Source organism: Macrotis lagotis, chromosome 2 (assembly GCF_037893015.1).
Source record: "Macrotis lagotis isolate mMagLag1 chromosome 2, bilby.v1.9.chrom.fasta, whole genome shotgun sequence".
NCBI lineage: Eukaryota > Metazoa > Chordata > Mammalia > Peramelemorphia > Peramelidae > Macrotis > Macrotis lagotis.
The window spans coordinates 36,664,719-36,683,677 of record NC_133659.1 but is presented as its reverse complement, the minus strand read 5'-3'; the positions used below and the strand labels follow the sequence as shown (position 1 = coordinate 36,683,677).

The following is an 18,959-nucleotide window of genomic DNA, read 5'->3' as shown; positions in this document are numbered from 1 at the left end:
CTGTATGCCAGTAAGTTTGATAACCTGAGTGAAAAGGATGAATATTTATAAAAATATAAATTACCCAAATTAACAGAAGAGGAAATAAAATACTTAAATAGCCCCATTTCTGAAAAAGAAATGGAAGAAACCATCAATAAACTTCCTAAGAAAAAGTCTCCAGGTCCAGATGGATTTATAAGAGAATTCTACCAAAGATTTAAGGAACAATTAATTCCAATTCTACATAAACTATTTTTAAAAACTGGGGGGGGGGGGTTTGCAAGGCAACAGTGTTAAGTGACTTGCCCAAGGTAACACAGCTAGGTAATTATTAAGTGTCTGAGGTCAAATTTGAACTCAGGTGCTCCTGGCTCTAGGACTGGTGCTTTATCCACTGCGCCACCTACTACATAAACTATTTTTGAAAATAAGAGGTGTTCTGCCAAATTTCTTTAATGATATCAATATGGATTATTGGACCAGTGGATTAGGATAGGTAAAAAAGAAACAGTAGTAAATGATTTTTAGTAATCTATTGTTGAACAAAATCTAAAGACAGTAGCTTCTGGGATAAGAACTCACTATTCGATAAAAATTGTTGGGAAAACTAAGGGGTGGCTAGGTGGCACATTATGCTTGTGCTCCTGGAGTCAGGAGTACCTAAATTCAAATTCAGCCTCAGACACTTAATAATTACCTAGCTGTGTGGCCTTGGGCAAGCCACTTAATCCCATTGTCTTGCAAAAACCTAAAAAAAAAATTGTTGGGAAAACTGGAAAATAGTATGGCAAAAACTAGGCAAAAACCCACATTTCATACCCTATACTAAAACAAGGTCAAAATGGGTATAGGACTTAGATATAAAGGGTGATACCATGGATCAATGAACAGATCAAGAAATACTCTGTCAGATTTATGGAAAGGGGAGAAATTTATGATCAAACAAGAATACATTTTAAGTTGCAAAATGGATGATTTTGACTATATTAAATTAAAAATGTTTTGCATTAATAAAACTAATGCTGATTAGAAGAAAAACAGAAAGCTGGGAAACAATTTTTGGGAAACAAGTCATTCCTCAATTGATGAATAGTCAAAGGATATAAACAGGCAGTTTTCAAATAAAGAAATTAAAACTATATATAATCATGAAAAAATGCTCCCAATCATTACTGATTAGAGAAATGCAATTTAAACAACTATGAGGTACCATCTCATACCTATCAGACTGGTTAATGTGACAAAAAGAGAAAAAGATCAATGTTGGAGAGGTTTTAGGAGGAATGGGACATTAATGCACTGTTGGTGGAGTTGTGAACTAATCCAACCATTCTGGAGAGCAATATAACTATGCCAAAAAGAGCATATTTATTTATGTCCAATAAAACTGTTCATACCCTTTGACCCAGCAATACTAATACTAGGCCTATATCCTGAAAAAATCATAAAAAAATGGGAAAAGTCCCTCATGTTCTAAAATATTCATAACAGTTCTTTTTGTAGTGAAAAAGAAATGAAATTGAGGGTATATCCACAAAGTGGTGAATGACTGAACAAGTTATGATATATGAATGTTATGAATTGTTTTATAAGAAACCATGAGTGGTTGGACAGGAACTGATACTGAGAGAAGGGAGTAGAACCAAGAAAACATTGTACACATTAACAATATTGTGAAGTGATTAGCTTTGATGGATGCAGCTCCTTTCAACAGTTCAGAGAACTAGGACAACACTGTTATGGACCATGACATTGGAAGAAAAAAAGCAAAACCAAACAAAACAAGTTACAAAATCTGAATGAACATTATGTTCAATTTTTAAAAATTTCTCTTAGGTTTTTCCTTCTTATCCCATGGTTTCCTTTCTTTTCCCTTAGTTCTAATTCCTCATACAGAAAACTGCCAATATGTAAACATGTTAAACACAAATGTACATGTACAGTGTTCACTAGATTGTTCACTGCTGAGGGGAGGGGCCAGGAAGAAAAGGTGGAAGACAATTGTGTAACGTAAATTTGCACATGAATGAATGTCGAAAAACTTTCATACCATGTAAGTGGAAAAATAAAATATCAATAAGAAAAAAGGAAAAGTGAGTTATACATAACTGCTCTTTTGCAAATATGCTTTTCCATTGTACTATGTATGCAAATATTCATTCTATTTGATGTTTATGATCTGAATAAAAATTAAAATTAAAAAGAAATTGATCTCTTTTAAAGTGTAGAAGTAATGAGAATAACAGATTTGATTTGATTTTTTGTTAATAGTATTTTATTTTTTCCAATTACATGTAAGATAGTTTTCAACATTCATTTTCGTAAGATTTTGAGTTTCAAATTTTTCTCCCTCCCCAAACAGCAAGTAATCTGATATAAGATACATCTGTGTTAAACAATCTGAAGTAATGAAAAATCATTTCCCTTATTAAATCACACATCCATGATAACTTACCCTTTTCATCAGAATAAGCTGATGCCAGTTGTTGCTGGGATTTTTCACAGATTTCAGGAGAATCCCATTTTTTCACTAAAGAAGATGCAGAAATTTGTGGGCTTTTTGACCTTTACAGATTTGTGGAAACAAAAGAAAATTGGAAATAAATATAGAAATGAATAAGAGACTAAAAACAAATGGGGGAAATATCTTTAACCTACTCATTCACCCCTTCTCTGAGTCACTTATAATATGAAATTGGAGGAAAGGAGTTGGAAATATATACATATTGGGCTAGAGATGGATTAGAGAGTTTTCTATTAATGTAATTTGAAGGTTATATTGAGAAATCTCACCTACACCCACATATCTGACTTCCCCAGCTTTGCCATCCCTCCTTGAACTGAAATTCCTACCATTCTTATTATTTTTAAGATTAAACAACAAGGTATTATATATATATATATATATATACATATACATTTATATATATGTATATGTATATATATGTATATAAACCCACTTATAAAAAACAGTACCAGGAGAGAAGAAATGTTTCTTTTCAGGGATTGGGTTAGAGAAAGGGGCAACCTTTTACTTCAGTTCTCCCTCACATGAGCATGAATTTGCTTATCCAGTTATGGTCTTCATGGCTTCTTGGATCTTACAGAAGTCACAAAGAATATAAGGACATGAGATGCAAAATAAATGAGAGTATGGAGGGTAGTACTGAAAGAATTATGCCAAAAAAAAAACCCCTAAAGAATTCCTGGCCAGAAAGGGAAGACCTGAACTCCCATGATCAACAGTGAGGAAGGGATAGCTGAGAAGATTTTCTTCTTGGGTTTGGCCTAATACTAGCATTCCTAAAGATGATGTAAAAGCAATATTTTGGGGAAAAGGCTCTTTTGGAACTAATCTCTGTCTTTAAAATGAACATTGAGAGTATTGGGCACATGATAGCAACCCTCTTCTTGAATGAGTACATTCCTTTTAATCATAGGATGTTAGAGTTAGGAAGAATTTGGGGGATCATCTAGGCCAACAATTTTAGTTTATGGATGAAGCCATTCTGAAGCCCAGAAAGATTAAACATCTGGCTAGGGTCAGATAGAAGAGCCTATGCTCAAATTCAGGTCAACTGACTCCTGATCTAATGTGCTACATTATGCTTGTGCTTATAAGAAAAAAATTTTATGTTGAGAGTTTCCCTTCAAATTCAACTTCCAAGTTTTGTGTTGTAGTAATAGTATTTGTAGCAGCAGCAGCAGCAGCAGCAGCAGCAGTAGTAGTAGTAGTACCTTGGTGAAACTGGAAGCGAAGCTCTTGGAACAAAATGAAATTTCTTAAGATCCACATTTTGAGATTTATTTATTTGCATCTATTGAAAGAAAAAACAAATTCACTCTTGATTACATGTGAATAAAATTTTAACAGATGAATAGTTTAATGAAGATTCTTGGGAACATATAAATGTTATAAAGTAATAAGAAAAACTGAGAATACAAAACAAAGCAAAAAAAAACTACAGCTGGTTTCCATGAAATAAGATGGCTTGGTATTTTTTTTTTTAGGTTTTTTTGTGAGGCAAATGGGGTTAAGTGGCTTGCCCAAGGCCACACAGCTAGGTAATTATTAAGTGTCAGAGACCAGATTTGAACCCAGGTACTCCTGACTCCAGGGCTGGTGCTTTATCCATTGCGCCACCTAGTCGCCCCCCCCAGGTGGTTTGGTATTAGTGGAAGCAGTGATTACTTCAAATTCTGTTCTGGGTCAACTGTCATCATATCCTTCCTTTTAGCTTCTAATGATGTGAATCCTTCAAACTCTTTTCATCTTAGAAAACCAATGAGTGCTCTATCATCAGACTAACAACACTTTCTGGATCCATAAGGGGATATATACTGCTCTAACCCCAGCTGCTGGACTGACTTCATAAAATAGCATGAGACATGAGACTGAAGGTCATTCATTGGATATGACATTCTAATGACTTTTCTTTCATCTGGTAGAAATTCTCAGATCACTTGGAAAGGTAGTTTTTGTTCAATGTCAGCCTTTAGAACTATTAAATGCCTTGCATATGGAGGTAGGAAAAACGCCTGGAGGATAAGGACAATATAGAGTTAGCAGTTTACTCTTATTGCTAAATCTCTACAGAACAGGAGTGAGGAACTGAACAACAGTAAGGATTCAGAAAAAGAACAGAGAAGCTAGGTCAGTGGGCTAAATTTAATTCACTTTGATTAAAAATATTCAATTTTACAAGTATAAAATAGGAGATATGGTTATATAGCAGCTGTCTAATCTGGGGGTTTTAGTGGACTAGATGCTCAATATGAATCAACAGTATGGCATGGCAGTGAAGAAAATTCATGCAATCTTAAAACTATTAAGAAAGGAATTGTGTTTCTCACTATTATATACCCTGTAGTATTACATTTCATTCTGGATGCCACATTTTAGAAAAGACACTGATAATGTGGAGATGATCCAGAAGAAGGCAAATAGGATGGTGGAGAACCTGCAGATCATGCCTTATGAAGCTGGGCTAAAAGAATTGGAGATGCCTGTATTAGGCAATCTAGTCAGATGAATATACATACATATTTAACTGATAAATAGCAGAACTAAACAATATATAATATTGTTCAGAAAACTAACCTTAAGGCGTTTAACTGGGGGAACTGATGAAACGGCATCCCTGTGTCTTAAATCAGTTAGATAAGAAGAAAATGTTGACTGCCTCATTTCTGACTTTTGTGCAACTCCAATTTTGCCTTTGAAAAGAAATTTAGGATTCTTTAGTCTATAGTTACATGCTTTTATCAAAGTAATTTCTCAAAATCTAATAGTTACTTTTTCTTATATCATATATAAAAGAAATAAAATTATACATAAGAACTATATTCAACATAATGTGAATGCCACATTTTGATATTTAAAATTATATTACCATTGTCAAATTCTAAAGACTAAAATGATCTCAATATATGGAACTCACAGCAATCATGTCCACATGTATCTTTATTTTTACAGTGATGGTGGCAGTCTCTGTTTCCAGATATTTTGCAAGTACTCCTTCTGTAGCAGATGCTTTCTAAAGTAGAAGAGGAATATTAATAATAATTTATTCCTATGTTTAAATTAATATTACTAATTTTCTTCTTTTTATATATTCATTAAACAAAGTGATTATGAATATCAATCTCCTTAAGATGCTACCTCTTTCCTTATACAATACTACAAGAATATTCTTGAGAAAAGCACAGCTGGACTTGACAATAAATAAAGTCAATTTGGAATGTATTGGAAGAAGAAATGACTGAAGGAAGAAACCTATTTTGAGGTGAAAGTAACTGTTTAGTCAAGATATAGTTACTACTAGGGTGGTAACTGAGAAAATGATAAGGGATTATTAAAAAAAAAAGCTACTCACAACAAAGAATTTTTAGATTGTGAAGATTAAGAAAATTGATACTAATACTTCTTAAAAGCATTCAAGTTTGCCAAATGGCAGCTTCAATATATTCTATTTGTTTTCAAAAACAAAGTTGGTTATGTTATAAGTAACTCACTGTGTGACACTGAATGACTATTTGAAACACAATCACAAGCATTTAGCACAGTGCCTAGAAAACAGTAAGCACTTAATAATTGCTTTTACATTCATAAATTTCACTCATAAAAATTTTCATCTTTCTGGTCTTTAGTTTTCCAAACCGAAAAGAAGGAAGAGGTTGGATTACATGATCTTTAAGGTCTCTTTTAAATCTAATAGCTTATGATTTTATGATCATACCTAGACTTTCAAAAATTTGTAACTTATTTTCCATCATTGACAGAGACCACGTTACTTCTATAATTTAGCAGGAGATTCAAAATTCATTTCCTTAACAGATAATCAGGTGAAAAGCATCTCTAAAATTAGGTGGGCTATTTCTCAAACAATGGACATATAATTATATATCTATAGGAATAAATGTTCTAAGATCATATAGCTAAATCTGGAAGAGACTTAAAGTCATTTAATACAACTTCCTCATTTTACATATGAGGAAATTAAAGGCCAGTAAGATTAAATAACATGTTCCGAATGATACAAGTCAAAAAAATTATATACAGGATTTGAACCCAAATTCAAAGTTATGTGAATATGGTTTCTATCACACATCTCCTGGCAACTGGACGGCTTGAAAACCGGTCTGCTAAATTGGATAAAGTTACACTTGCAATCTGTTTAATGTAACTTTATTTGACTACCTGAACATAATTTATAACCTGATAAAATTTTAAACTTATAATAAAATTGTCTTTGCTATAGTCAAGACAGACAGTTGGAGATGGCGTTGCTATGGATATGGGTGCTTTATTCATGCGGAGGAGTATGAAAAGGGGAAAGGGCTGTATCTGCAGGCCATAAGCTACTGGAAGAAGTTGTTATATCCTTAGGTGACAGATATGGTCATGAGGGCACAAACTTGGCATTTCATCACAGAAACACAGAATTAATAAAAAAAAAAACTTCTTTTGCTAAAGTCAAGCATGCTACTGATGCTAATAAACTGAGATGTTGATGATTATGAAAATGGAAAAGGGTTACAAAAATAGAAGGAAAAAATGCGTGCTTTTTCAAGCATATGTGTATATGTACAAATAAACATTTATTAAGCATCCACTATATGCCTATGCTGTGCTTAAAGCTGGGAATGAAAATAAAGGTAAATGAAGTCCAATCTAATGGGGGAGAAAGCATGCAAATAACTATTTACAAATAAGTTATTTTATACAGCAGGGCTGTCCAAAATGCAGCTAGCCTGTGGGTTTACTGAAATCTTTAGTAAATAAAGTCGAGCTACCACAGAGCTCTCACTAAAAAAAAATGGCAAATCAAAATATGTTGTCTATTGTTTCAATAAAAAACGTTTAAAAGTAAGATTGGACAGCCCTGATATACAGGATAAATTGGAAATAATCAACCAAGGGAAGGCACTACAATAGGTATATCCAGCCCAAGACCTTAAAAGCTCATTCATGGGGCTTGAGGCCTGCACCAAACCTGCAGCATCACAGATTGTCTTAACCCTTTACTAACATAACTAACATTGTATGGTCTCACAAATCGCTGGAGTTTTGTTTTTTTTTTATAAAAGATATACATATAGGAATAAGGATCTTTATTTAAAAATGCTATATGACTCATCATAACTGTAACAGACAAGTTTCTTGTAGGCAGCATTCATTTCTATTTTGCCACAGAACTTCAAGAATATTTCAAGATTTTAGAAAATACCAACTACATTTCAGTATATTTGTTATTTCATTTTCACTCCACATCAACATGCTGCGTGCAAACTTGCAAACAGAATGCATAGAGCTGTAATCACATATATCACTTAAAGAAAAATTTATTCACCTGCTTTTAATATACTTTTATAAGCTATACCTGCCTAAAGAAAAAGTATCTGGCATTTCACGAACATGTCCTATTCGTGACGGCTCTTTTGAGGAGTAGGTATATATGTGAGCAACTTTTTTCCCAGATTAAGTATAAAAAAGTAAAAACAGAACAAAAATTTCAGATGAGTATCTTCAAAATATTCTTCACACTCCTTCAGCCTCTATCAAACCAGATATAGAGGAACTGGTATTAAAAAAGCAGACTCACTGTTCACATTAAAAATGGCATTTTCTTATTTTGTTTAAAAAGTAAATGCCTTATTATTATGATAATTATATTATTACATTTTATAATTATATTCATTGGTAATATGGGTTACACTGTAGTCATAAATAAATATTAAATTCTGCAAGCAGCTCTTGATAAGTTTTTGATGGGTGATGTGGGCTAAAAGAGCTAAATGGTCGGTCCATCCATGCACTAGAATAAAGGGACTGGGAAAGGCTTCCTGTAGAAGGTAGCATTTTAGCTTAGATTTGAAAGAAGAAGCAGAGATGGGGGGAAGAGAGGTGCTCGAGGCATGGGGAACAGCTAGTAAAAAATTGGATACTTAGAGTCTGGAGGTAGAGTATCTTGTTCAAGGAACAGGAAGAAGACCCACAGCATTAAGACTGGAGTCCATCCTATGGTAGAAATTTATGTAAGGCATAAGAGAATGGAAAGGTCATGAAGAGCTCTGAATGCCAAACAGAAAATTGTATTTAAGCTGAGCAGTAACAGGGAGTCAAGGAAGCTTACTGAACAAGAGGCAAGAGTTTGGGAGGGAAGCTCACTCTTTAACAATTGAGAGGAATATACTGGAGTGGGGAAAGAGAGTCATGTGGTAGGAGACCAATAGTTCAGGCTTGAAATGAGGAGGATTCCCAACAGAGTGGTGGCAGAGTCAGAGGAGAGAAGGGGGCATATTCAAGATTACAAAAGTAGAATGGATAGGACTAGGCAATAGATTAGATATGAGGGGTGAGAGAAAGTAAGGAGCTAAGGATGACACCTAGATTATACCTACAGAATTGGGAGGATGGTGGTAACCTTGATGATAACAAGGTAGTTGGTAGGGGGTAGGTAAGATAAGGAGGTCAGTTTGGGGCAATTAAAGTTTAAGATGTCTATTGAACATTCAGTTCAAGATGTTCACTAGGCAGTTGAAAATACAAGACTGAAATACAATACAATACAAGAAGTCTACATTGAGATTAGGGCCAGATAAACAGATTTGAGAATAACAACATAACTTAAACAACAGGATCCGAAAAGATCATCGAGAAAAAACAATTTAGAGGGAGGAGAGAAGGGGACCCAGGTTAGAATCCTGTGGGACACCTAAGGTTAGTCACGGAGAAATTGAAAAGATGCAGGAGGGTGGGAATGACATAGGGGGAAATTTACTGGACAAGACAGGATAGAATGGGATCACTTATATATAGGGAGCGGGTCTGCCTTAGCAAGGAGGACCACCTCTTCATGTGAGAGGGGCAGAGGAAATAGTTGCAGGAGCTAACTGGGTGATGTGAGTTGGGGAGGAAGTGAAAAGGGGGAGCTCTCCACAAATAGCCTCAATTTTTTTCAGACAAATATGAGACAAAGGGGAGGAGGAGCCATGGGAAACTTAAGGAGATGAAAAGGTTTTGAAAAGCCTGTATGGTGGCTGAGACAGTGAATTTGTTAGGGAAATGTAAAAGGATTGCTGCAACTGCTAGGTGGTGCAATGGATAGAGCACTGGAACTCAAGTCAAGAATATCTGAGTTCAAATCCAGTCTCAGACACTGGCTGTGTTACCCTGGGTAAGTCACTTATCCCTGCTTGCCTGAATTTCCTTATCTGTAAAATGAACTAGAGAAGGAAATGGCAAACTGCTCTAATACCTTTGCCAAGAAAACTCCAAATGAGGACGTGAAGAATTGGACACAATTGAAATGAGTTTACTACAACAAAAGGATTTCCTTGTAGCAATGAGAGTCTATTGAAGGTAATATAACAAATTTTTAGTGGACTTAATCAGCATTGTTTATAATATTCTCCTTGACATCCTCTTCTATAATGATAAAAGCAAGCAATTTAGGAGGCTAGGAGGCAGTAAAATAAAATGTTAATGATTTTGAAGAAACCAAATGTCCATGATAGTAAACTGGTGGCTTTTAGCCAACAGCTAAAATGTTTATTCAAAGAAATTTGGAGCTACGGGGTACAAAATAAGCTTTAGAAACCTCTTTGAAAGATAAATTAAAACTTGAAATTTCTTTACTTATTTAAATAAGAACTGTAGAAAACTGATTTAAAGGTTATTTCTTACAAGTTGCTTAATTAAAAAGATTTTTAAAAGTAATATAATATTATGCCACTACAAAGTAAATGATTATAGAAATGAAAAGATCTGAATAAAATAAGTGGAAAAATATGGAAAATATTGTGTTTGCTAAATTACATAAGCATCATATTGCAATTAGATAGAAAAGGGATGCAGTATTTTTTTAATACTATTTAAATTGTGATAGGATAACCACAGGTCTAAGATCAAATTCTTTCACTCTAAAGGCTGGGACTTCCTTCAGTGGTCAGCTTACCCTTGAATTTGCTCGTGCTGCTCAAACTCAGCTGAATCTGATATGAATCAGGAAGCTAATTTATGAATTTGCAATTAGAAACATAACTACTCAGCATACAGATACTTGTGCTGGCCTGTCAGCACATTCTCTTCTCAGTACAGAAACTCACTTGGAAAACCAAATTAAGATCAGAAGGTTGCTTGGTGAATAGAGAATTAAAAAAAAATGAAGTTGAAAGTCCTTAACAAATACAGTCAGAAAACTGTCATAATCCTCAGCTTTAGAATTATAATTGTCAAACAAATAAGGTATTCATATAGACCATTCAAAATAACTCTGTCCCTGCCCTCCACCTCCCCACTCCCCTTCTGGGATAAATGCTATGTCAATTCTTCAATAATCAGCGTTTTTGTCAGTGTGGATCCTCTCTCCCTTGACACATATCAACACAACAGAAGACAAGTCTTTAAGAGCAGCTATGGCTCTGAGTCCACCTTAGCGATGAACCTCCTCCAGCTCGGTTAAGCTAGTCCCAGAATGATAAAAATCCATGACGGGTGGTGGAAGACTCAAGTTTGGTCCTTTGCTGCTTTAACGTTGTCTCCTCGTTTAGACTGAAAGCTTAGGACAGTGTCTGGCACATGAAGGCTCTTAATAAATGTTTGGGATAATGGTGGAGTCAAGATGTTAGAGTAAGACAGGAACTCTCCCAAACTCTTCCAAATTCACCTCCAAACAATTATAAAAATTACACCTCAAAACGAATTTTGGAGTAGTAGATCCAACAAAAGGGCGAAGTGAAACAATGTTTCAGCCCAGACAACTTGGAAGGTTGTCAGGAAAGGTTTTGTATAAAATGGGACTGTGGTCCAGTGAAGGAGGCTTCCAGACAAGTCAGCAGCAGACCAGCCCAGCAAGCCAGTGGAGTGGCCCTGCAACCCTGGTACTGGTCAGCAGCGAGGCCCAGCACTCCCCAGCAGAGCAGGCTAGCTGGGGCCCCAGGCCGCTGGTGCAGCAGGACAGAGACAAGGTCCTGTGACACTAGCACAAGAAACTTGGAACAATGCCCCCTGTACCCTGGGAGCAGAACCTAACCCTAAGAGTCATAAAATAGGCAAAAAAATGAGCAAAAAACAGAAAAAAGAATCCGATGATAGAAATCTAATGAGCTGACAGGAATCATCAAAACACAAATTCATTAGAGGACAACAGTGTCAAAATGCCTAGATGATAAGTCTCAAAAAAATATGAATTGCTCTTAGACCCAAAAAGAAGTGGAAGAGATCAAAAAGGATTATAAAAATAAAACAAGCTAAGTAGAAGAAAACTGGGAAAAGAAATGGGAATGACAAAAGAGAATCATGTAAAATGAGTCAATTTTAGTAAAAGAAGCAAAAAAAGAGATTTACAAAAATTCAGTGATAAAGAACAACTCCTTAAGAAGTAGGACTGGCCAAATGGAAAAGGAGGAAAAAGCTCATTGAAGAAAATGATTCCTTAAAAATTAGAATTGGGCAAGTAGAAGCTAATGATTCCATGAGACACCAGGAAGCAACCAAATAAAATTTAAAAACTGAAAAAATAGATGAAAATATTGGAAAAAAACAACTATCCTGGAAAGTAGATCCAGAAGAGATCAATTAAGAATTACTGGACTACCTGAAAGCTATAATCCAAAAAAGAGCCTAGATATCATTTTTTCAATAAATTGTTAAGGAAAACTGCCCTAATATTCCAGAACCAGAGGGAAAATAGAAATTTAAAGACTACTGATCGTTTCCTGAAAGAGATTCCCAAATCCCCAGGAATATTATGGCCAAATTTCTGAACTCTCTACTCAAGGAGAAAAATACCACAAGCAGTCAGAGAGAAAAAGTATAAATATCAGGGTCATAGTCAGGATTACACAGGATTTAGGAGTTTTTACATAAAGAATCCGAGGAATGGAATATGATATTACAGAAAGCAAAGGAGCAAAGATTACAAACAAGAATCACCTACCCAGCAAAACAGTATGATCCTCCAGGAGAAAAATAGATTCTTGATGAAACAGAGGACTTTCAAGCATTCCTGGTCAAATAACCAGAGCTGAACAGAAAACTTTATTTTCAAATATGATATTCAAAAGAATCATAAAAAAGTAAATAGGAAAGAAAAAAACATAAGGGATTCAATAAGGTTAAATAAATTATTTACATTCTTACACAGGAAGTTGGTACTTGCAACTCTTAAGAATTTTATCATGATTAGGATAAAATTAGGGTAGTTAAAAGTATACAGATTTGATGTTGGTGGGATGATATTCAAAAAAGTAAATGTTTGCTGTGGCTTTTGGCTGGTTGCTTGGTTGAACTTTCCAGAGTTGCACTCAGTTGAAATTACTTCACAAAATCTGGTATCACTTTATCACTACAATTAAGCAACAGCCAGTGTTAAAAACCTGAAATATTCTTAAATCTATATTCTCATGCTTATATCATATACAATGACCACAACTTTTCTGTTTGTATTTCTCATTTTTTCTTCATAATTTAAAAATTCATAGTTTATTTTATCTTGATTATACATTTAAGGTGTTTTCTTAATCTCTTCAGTAAGATGTCTCCATAGTTTAAGATGGATTATTGAAGAAGGTGTACTATTTACTATTTTTAAAAAATATTTTGTCCTTTATTCTTGAATGAGATCATGATATCAGGGAGGTGCTGCTATGACAAGCAAGTGGACTGGATTTGAGTGAGGGGGGCTGTGCTAAGTTACCAGCCTCACTTTCTCCTCTGGGGCCATCTTGGAGATGGTCCTGGATTCGAGGCCCAAGGTCACACAGCTAGTAAGTGTCAGGTCCTCCTGAATCCAGAACTGGTGCTCTATCCACTGCACCACTCAGCTGCCCACTAACTACTCTAATTCATAATGTATAAATTTTTGTTAGTAAGGAAATTAATAAAAATGTTATTTTTTCCTGATATTTTTCTATTTTACTTTCTCCCTAATATCTAATGTTTATTCTGGGATCCACCTTGATTTGGGACCTATGACTGCATTACCTGTGCAAATAAAATAAAATTTAACATAAACTTTAATTTTATACCATTTTATTTTGTAAGAAAATACTGAAAAAGAAACACTGAATCTAAAGAAACTTTTAGATAAAACACATGATTTCCATCATCTCCCATATTATTTACCTTTCCTTTAGGGCCCTTTGAGGAATCTATTAATCTCTGCTAAGCATTCTTTTTTTTTTAAAGATTTTATTTATTTTGATTTTTACAATTTTTCTCCAAAACCTACTTCCCTCCCTCCACCCCCCACAGAAGGCAATTTGCCAGTCTTTACATTGTTTCTATGTTGTACATTGATCCAAACTGAATGTGATGAAAGAGAAATCATATCCTTAAGGAAGAAACATAAAGTATAAGAGATAACAAGATCAGACAATAAGATATCAGTTTTTTCCCCTAAATTAAAGGTAATAGTCTTTAGTCTTTGTTCAAACTCCACAGTTCTTTCTCTGGATACAGATGGTTATCCTCCACTGCAGACAGCCCCAAATTGTCCCTGAATTGTTGTACTGATGGAATGAGCGAGTCCATCAAGGTTGATCATCACCCCCATGTTGCTGTAGGGTGTACAATGTTTTTCTGGTTCTGCTCATCTCACTTAACTGATAAGCCTTCTTAACCTGGTCCTGATTAACCCAGGAACATAGAATATGTTCTAGGGGCATAGTCTTTGTAGAGCAATAATTATGAATTATGTGTGAATAGAAGAAAAAGCACTGAACTGAGAATTGGGCAAATTCCGTTCTAATCCATGATCTACCCCTAATTAGCTCTGTAACTATAAGCAAAAGACCATATTTTCTGGTCTTGGTGTCTACAGCTAGAAAGCTTTCCTCCAACTTTCATATTCTATGACTTCTAAGGATCCATTCCTTTGCCCTGACATGGAAGTTAGAACAAGGAAGAATTATCTTCTGCCGGAATATGGAAATGCAGAAAACTGACTTTTAGACATCAACTCAGTTCAATACATGGTGACTCTTACATAGCTATTCTCAGGAGAGAAAAATAACTTGGCCTGGGCCCAAAGAATTTGTAGAAGATTCTGGGAGAAAATTTGTCAAAAACATTCAGCATTCAGGACAGGATCAATTACATTTATCATTTGCCTCTGTTGTACACAATATTTAAGAGCTTTTGGAACTTCTGCATGAGAAAACAACTCTGTGATTGCATATTATCATTCCCATTTTACAGCAACAAACTAAGGCTAAGAGCATGATAAGGTCACAAGATTTCTGAAGCAGTAGGATTGACTTGGTCTTAATCCGAGTCTAGGGCTGTTTCCACTAACCACGTTTTTTCCTGAGCTTCTTGGGATTTTGGCACAAAATCTTGGCTCTCTTATTGGAAAATATGCATTCTTTTTTCCTGATTTCACCAGATTACTTTGATTACTAATATAAATTGATAGAGGTCAATAACTGGAAAACTAAGGTGCTCAGAGAATATTAACTCAAACTGTAAACTTAGGTATAGTTTAAATGCTAACAGATTTTTTCAGGGTATTTGGGAACATAAATTTCCATAGTTTTGCATAATGTGCATATGAATTTACATTAATTTACATGTTATATTTTAAAAGCCCTAGTTGCAAATATGTAAAATAAAAGAAAATGAATTTATTAGTGAACAAGTGTCTTCCAAGCAAATATTCAGAGCCACAAGAAGGAGTTAAGAAGGGCCCAGAGCCAGCTTCCTCAGGCTGTGGGAAAGGATCAAAATAAGAACTTTCCACAAAAACAAGAACCTCAGGCATCCCTGATACACTTAAGTCTGCAGCCTAATCAAATATTCAGAGCTGTGTGTCTGTGCACAAATGACATGAGTTCATGTTTTACATATTTTTTAAATCTTGCTCTGTGCAATAAATACCCTATTTTTTCCTGACAGGTTTGAATACTTTATTTTTGTACTCTTGTTTTAATAAAAGAAATAAGAGCACACACCCTCTTAACTTTTGTGTTAAAATGCAACATTTTAACAATAGTGTTTATTTAAATAGGAAAGGATGACACTGGGGATGTCCTTGAATTGGCAAACACACATGGTCCCAACAAGCAAGGAGGGAAGAGAAAAGCCTCTTGGCCACTCACTATTTAAACGTACTCTCTTCCAAGAAACACAAGTAATAATCTTATCCTTACATGTTCTTTAAGTACATAAAATTTTCATGCTCAGAATAGCATTTAAAATGCCAATGACTTTATAAATTCCAAATCAATTTTCTTCAAACCTTGCAAAGTACATATTTCTTGGTAACACTTTGTGAAAGAGTAAGCTTAAAGCTGAAAATTTCAATTATTTGGGAGTCAGGCAGGAAAAAATAAGGTTTTTTTTCTTTACAATGGCCAGTGATTATTTCATGGTGACATAATTAGGAAATAATAAACTTCATAAAAATATGATCAATTCTCGGAGCTGTGACCAGGTAAGAAAAATTTCAGTTGAAGTCAACCACCCTGGAAGCAAGATCCTTATCTGGGTCAACCATTTCATTGACCCTTCAAGAATCCTCTATCAGTAGCCTCTCTCTCTCTCTACTCTGCAGATGAGCTTACAGTCAGATAAGCTTAAAGACTGGTGGGGCCTGGAACCTTCCACAGTGGCAAAGCCCCATCTCACAAACCAGCCTGCTCCACCCTGTGTAGATCAGATAACTCTCTTAAGGGCTCTGATAATTTAGTAGAACTCAATCCTCAGTGAACAGTACACTCAAACCCTCCCCAGTGATCTGAATTCCAATATGCTCTCTATCCTGCCCAGCACAATGTTTCCAGTCCACCCAAGGTCCCTTCTAATAGCTGCCCACCCCTCCTACAATCCAACTCCTGAGCTCATATTACAAAACTACAAAAAATGTGTTGATATTTTCTCAAGCACCCTCACTTCCCAGCTACCTGGGTCCATGTTTTCTATTCTACCCCTGTTCCATACAGATAGTCATACCCATGAATATTCCACTTTTATGTTAGTAGATTCTGAAAGTCCTCATAATCTGCTCATTCCACCTCTTCCTCTTTCTCACATCCAGTAACCCCATTCTTTGTTCTACTACGACCTCCAGTCCTTATGTCCCTCAGTTCTTTCCCAGACCTTCATCCCCACAGTGGTGACACTCTCCTCCCTTCCCCATCTTGGCCCTTGATGAATTGGTTCAGTTCAACCCTAATTGTTGTCTTGCCCTTGCCTCCTTATACCATCTCCAATATTGTCCTGCCAAACCTCAGCCCTGAATTACTCCCATCATCCATTGTTTTCATTCTTACTTGTGCTACATAAAGAGAATCATAAAACAATGCTGCCTAGGCTCACTGCAAATCTGTTACAAAATCTCAACTCACTGCAGAAGGCAAACCTTTATACTTCCCTAATTAATTCATTCCCCATAGCAGCTTTTCCAGAAATTTTCATTGTTCCTCAAACTGATCATGTCTCCCCTTCCCACACTCTCAGCTGAGGATCTTGCCTCATAATTCACTGAAAAAATTGAGACCATTCACCAAGAGTTCACCTTGAAGCCATCCTCCACCTCTACTTTCTCCTTCACCACTAAGTCACATAAAGAGGTGGCCCTTCTTACACTAGCTACATGCACGAATGGTCCCATTTCATCCTGTCTCCTCTAGAAGATTGTTCCCTCTGCCATCTCTACTTTATCACTTATCTACTGTTGTTTCCTTGATGTCTACAAATATATCTATGCTTCTTCCATTCTTAAAAATCCCTCACTTGATTTATCCATTCCTGATACCTATCATACTATATTATATTTCTATTCCTCCCTTTTGCAAGAAAACTCCTTAAGAAGGCTATTCATAGTAACTGCCTCCACTTCCTTTCCTTTCACTGTCTTAACGCTCAGCAATCTGCTCTCTCCAAAGTTATTAATAATTCTTAATTGCCAAATCTAATGGATTTTTCTTAATCCTCATCCTTTTTTGTCTTCTCACATCCTTTGACACTGTCAATCACTCTGTTCTCCTTGACATTCTCTTTTTTCTAGCTTTTCAGCACACTGATCTCTCCTTGTTTTTCTCCTATTTATCTATTTCTTCTTGGAATCTTTTTCTGGCTTTTCATTCAGATCATGTCTGCTAATTATAGGTATCCCACAAAGCTTTGTTATGGGTCTATCCTCTTCTTCCTCTATATCATTTCACTTGAGGACCTCATAAGCTCCTATGGATTCAATGATTCTCTCTATGTTGATGATTTTCAAATCTACTTATTCAGTCCTAATCTCTCCCAACTTCCAGATTCAAATCTCCAGTTGCCTATTGGATATGCCAAACTGGATATCTGATAGACATCTTAATTCAGCTTGTTCAAAACTGATCTCATTTATCTTTCACCCCTTTCCTAAAATCCCTATCATTGTCAAGGGCATCAGCATCCCGTCAGTCACCCAGTCTTGCAACAAGAGGCACTCTTGACTCCTCCCTCTCTCTCACTCCCCTCCCCCATACCCAATCTATTGCCTAGTGCAGTCCATTCTATTTTGAACACTCATCACCCAACACCCAGATTACTGTAATAGCTACTGGTGGGTCCACCTTCACTCCAGTTCATTCTCCATTCAGTTGTCAACTTGATCTATCTAAAGCACAATCTGACCATGTCACCTTTCCTACTCAATAAACTCCAGTAGCTCCCTATTGCGGTCACTATCAGCTATGTGTAAAAAAGATGAGTGTTTCACAGCCAAAAACACTGAAGCAAAGAAGATAATACTGTCTTCTGATGATGAAAGGTTTCTGTAACACCTCTGTCCCCTTGTGATTTTCTGTAAGACAGCATTGGTTTGGAGTATGCATCTAAAGGGTTGTGATTCCTGCTTGAATGAAAGATCTTTGGACCCAGGATACTCTACTTGAGCAACTTGGAGAGAGGTGACTAAGAGGCAAGTATGGACTTTTAAATAGCTGACGGGCCATTTTCATAAAGCCATATCTGTTATCATTCGAGATTGCTGAGAGCAGAGAAAGGAAATCTCTCCTTACTAGAGCTAAGATTTCATCTCACTCCCAGAAGAAGACTTCATTTATTCTTGTGTATTCATTCAGTTATTCTAATCTACAGTTTCCTTGATTTCTGTTTAGAGTTTGCTTTAGTCAGGAGATTTACCAACTATTCTAGGGATACCAGTACTTTTATGATTTTTGTGATACCAATATTTGATAGGAGAGAGCTAAGCTAGTGATAATAAACTAAGTATTAGTCCCCTCTTAAGACCGATCAGGGAAAGGGATGTTAAGTCTGAGCCACAAGCTATCATACTGCTAGCCTATCAATACTTGAGGAATAACAAATAGACAGAATTCCTGCCCCAAACCCTTCTTGGAAATTGGCAAGGGAAAAAGAAAGCTCTTTCTTCACATTTTTCCACCGACTTCTTCCTATTCTCTACAAAGGCTAAATTCTGTCTTCCTTGGGGAAGGTGTGGGCCAGATATTTCCTTGACCATTCA

General features: G+C 35.7%; 1 protein-coding gene across 2 annotated transcripts in view; it reads right to left on the bottom strand.

Annotated features, from left to right (window-relative positions):
- The window catches only part of HFM1 (helicase for meiosis 1), a 155,588-nt gene that overhangs the window by 22,637 nt on the left and 113,992 nt on the right, over positions 1-18,959 (bottom strand). For both annotated transcript variants that reach the window (XM_074221693.1, XM_074221692.1), the window contains 4 exons: positions 5,424-5,519; positions 5,084-5,199; positions 3,721-3,800; positions 2,438-2,547 (listed from right to left, as the gene is read on the bottom strand). In XM_074221693.1, coding sequence (XP_074077794.1) covers positions 2,438-2,547; positions 3,721-3,800; positions 5,084-5,199; positions 5,424-5,519 — 402 coding nt within the window. The remainder of the gene's footprint in view (positions 1-2,437; positions 2,548-3,720; positions 3,801-5,083; positions 5,200-5,423; positions 5,520-18,959) is intronic.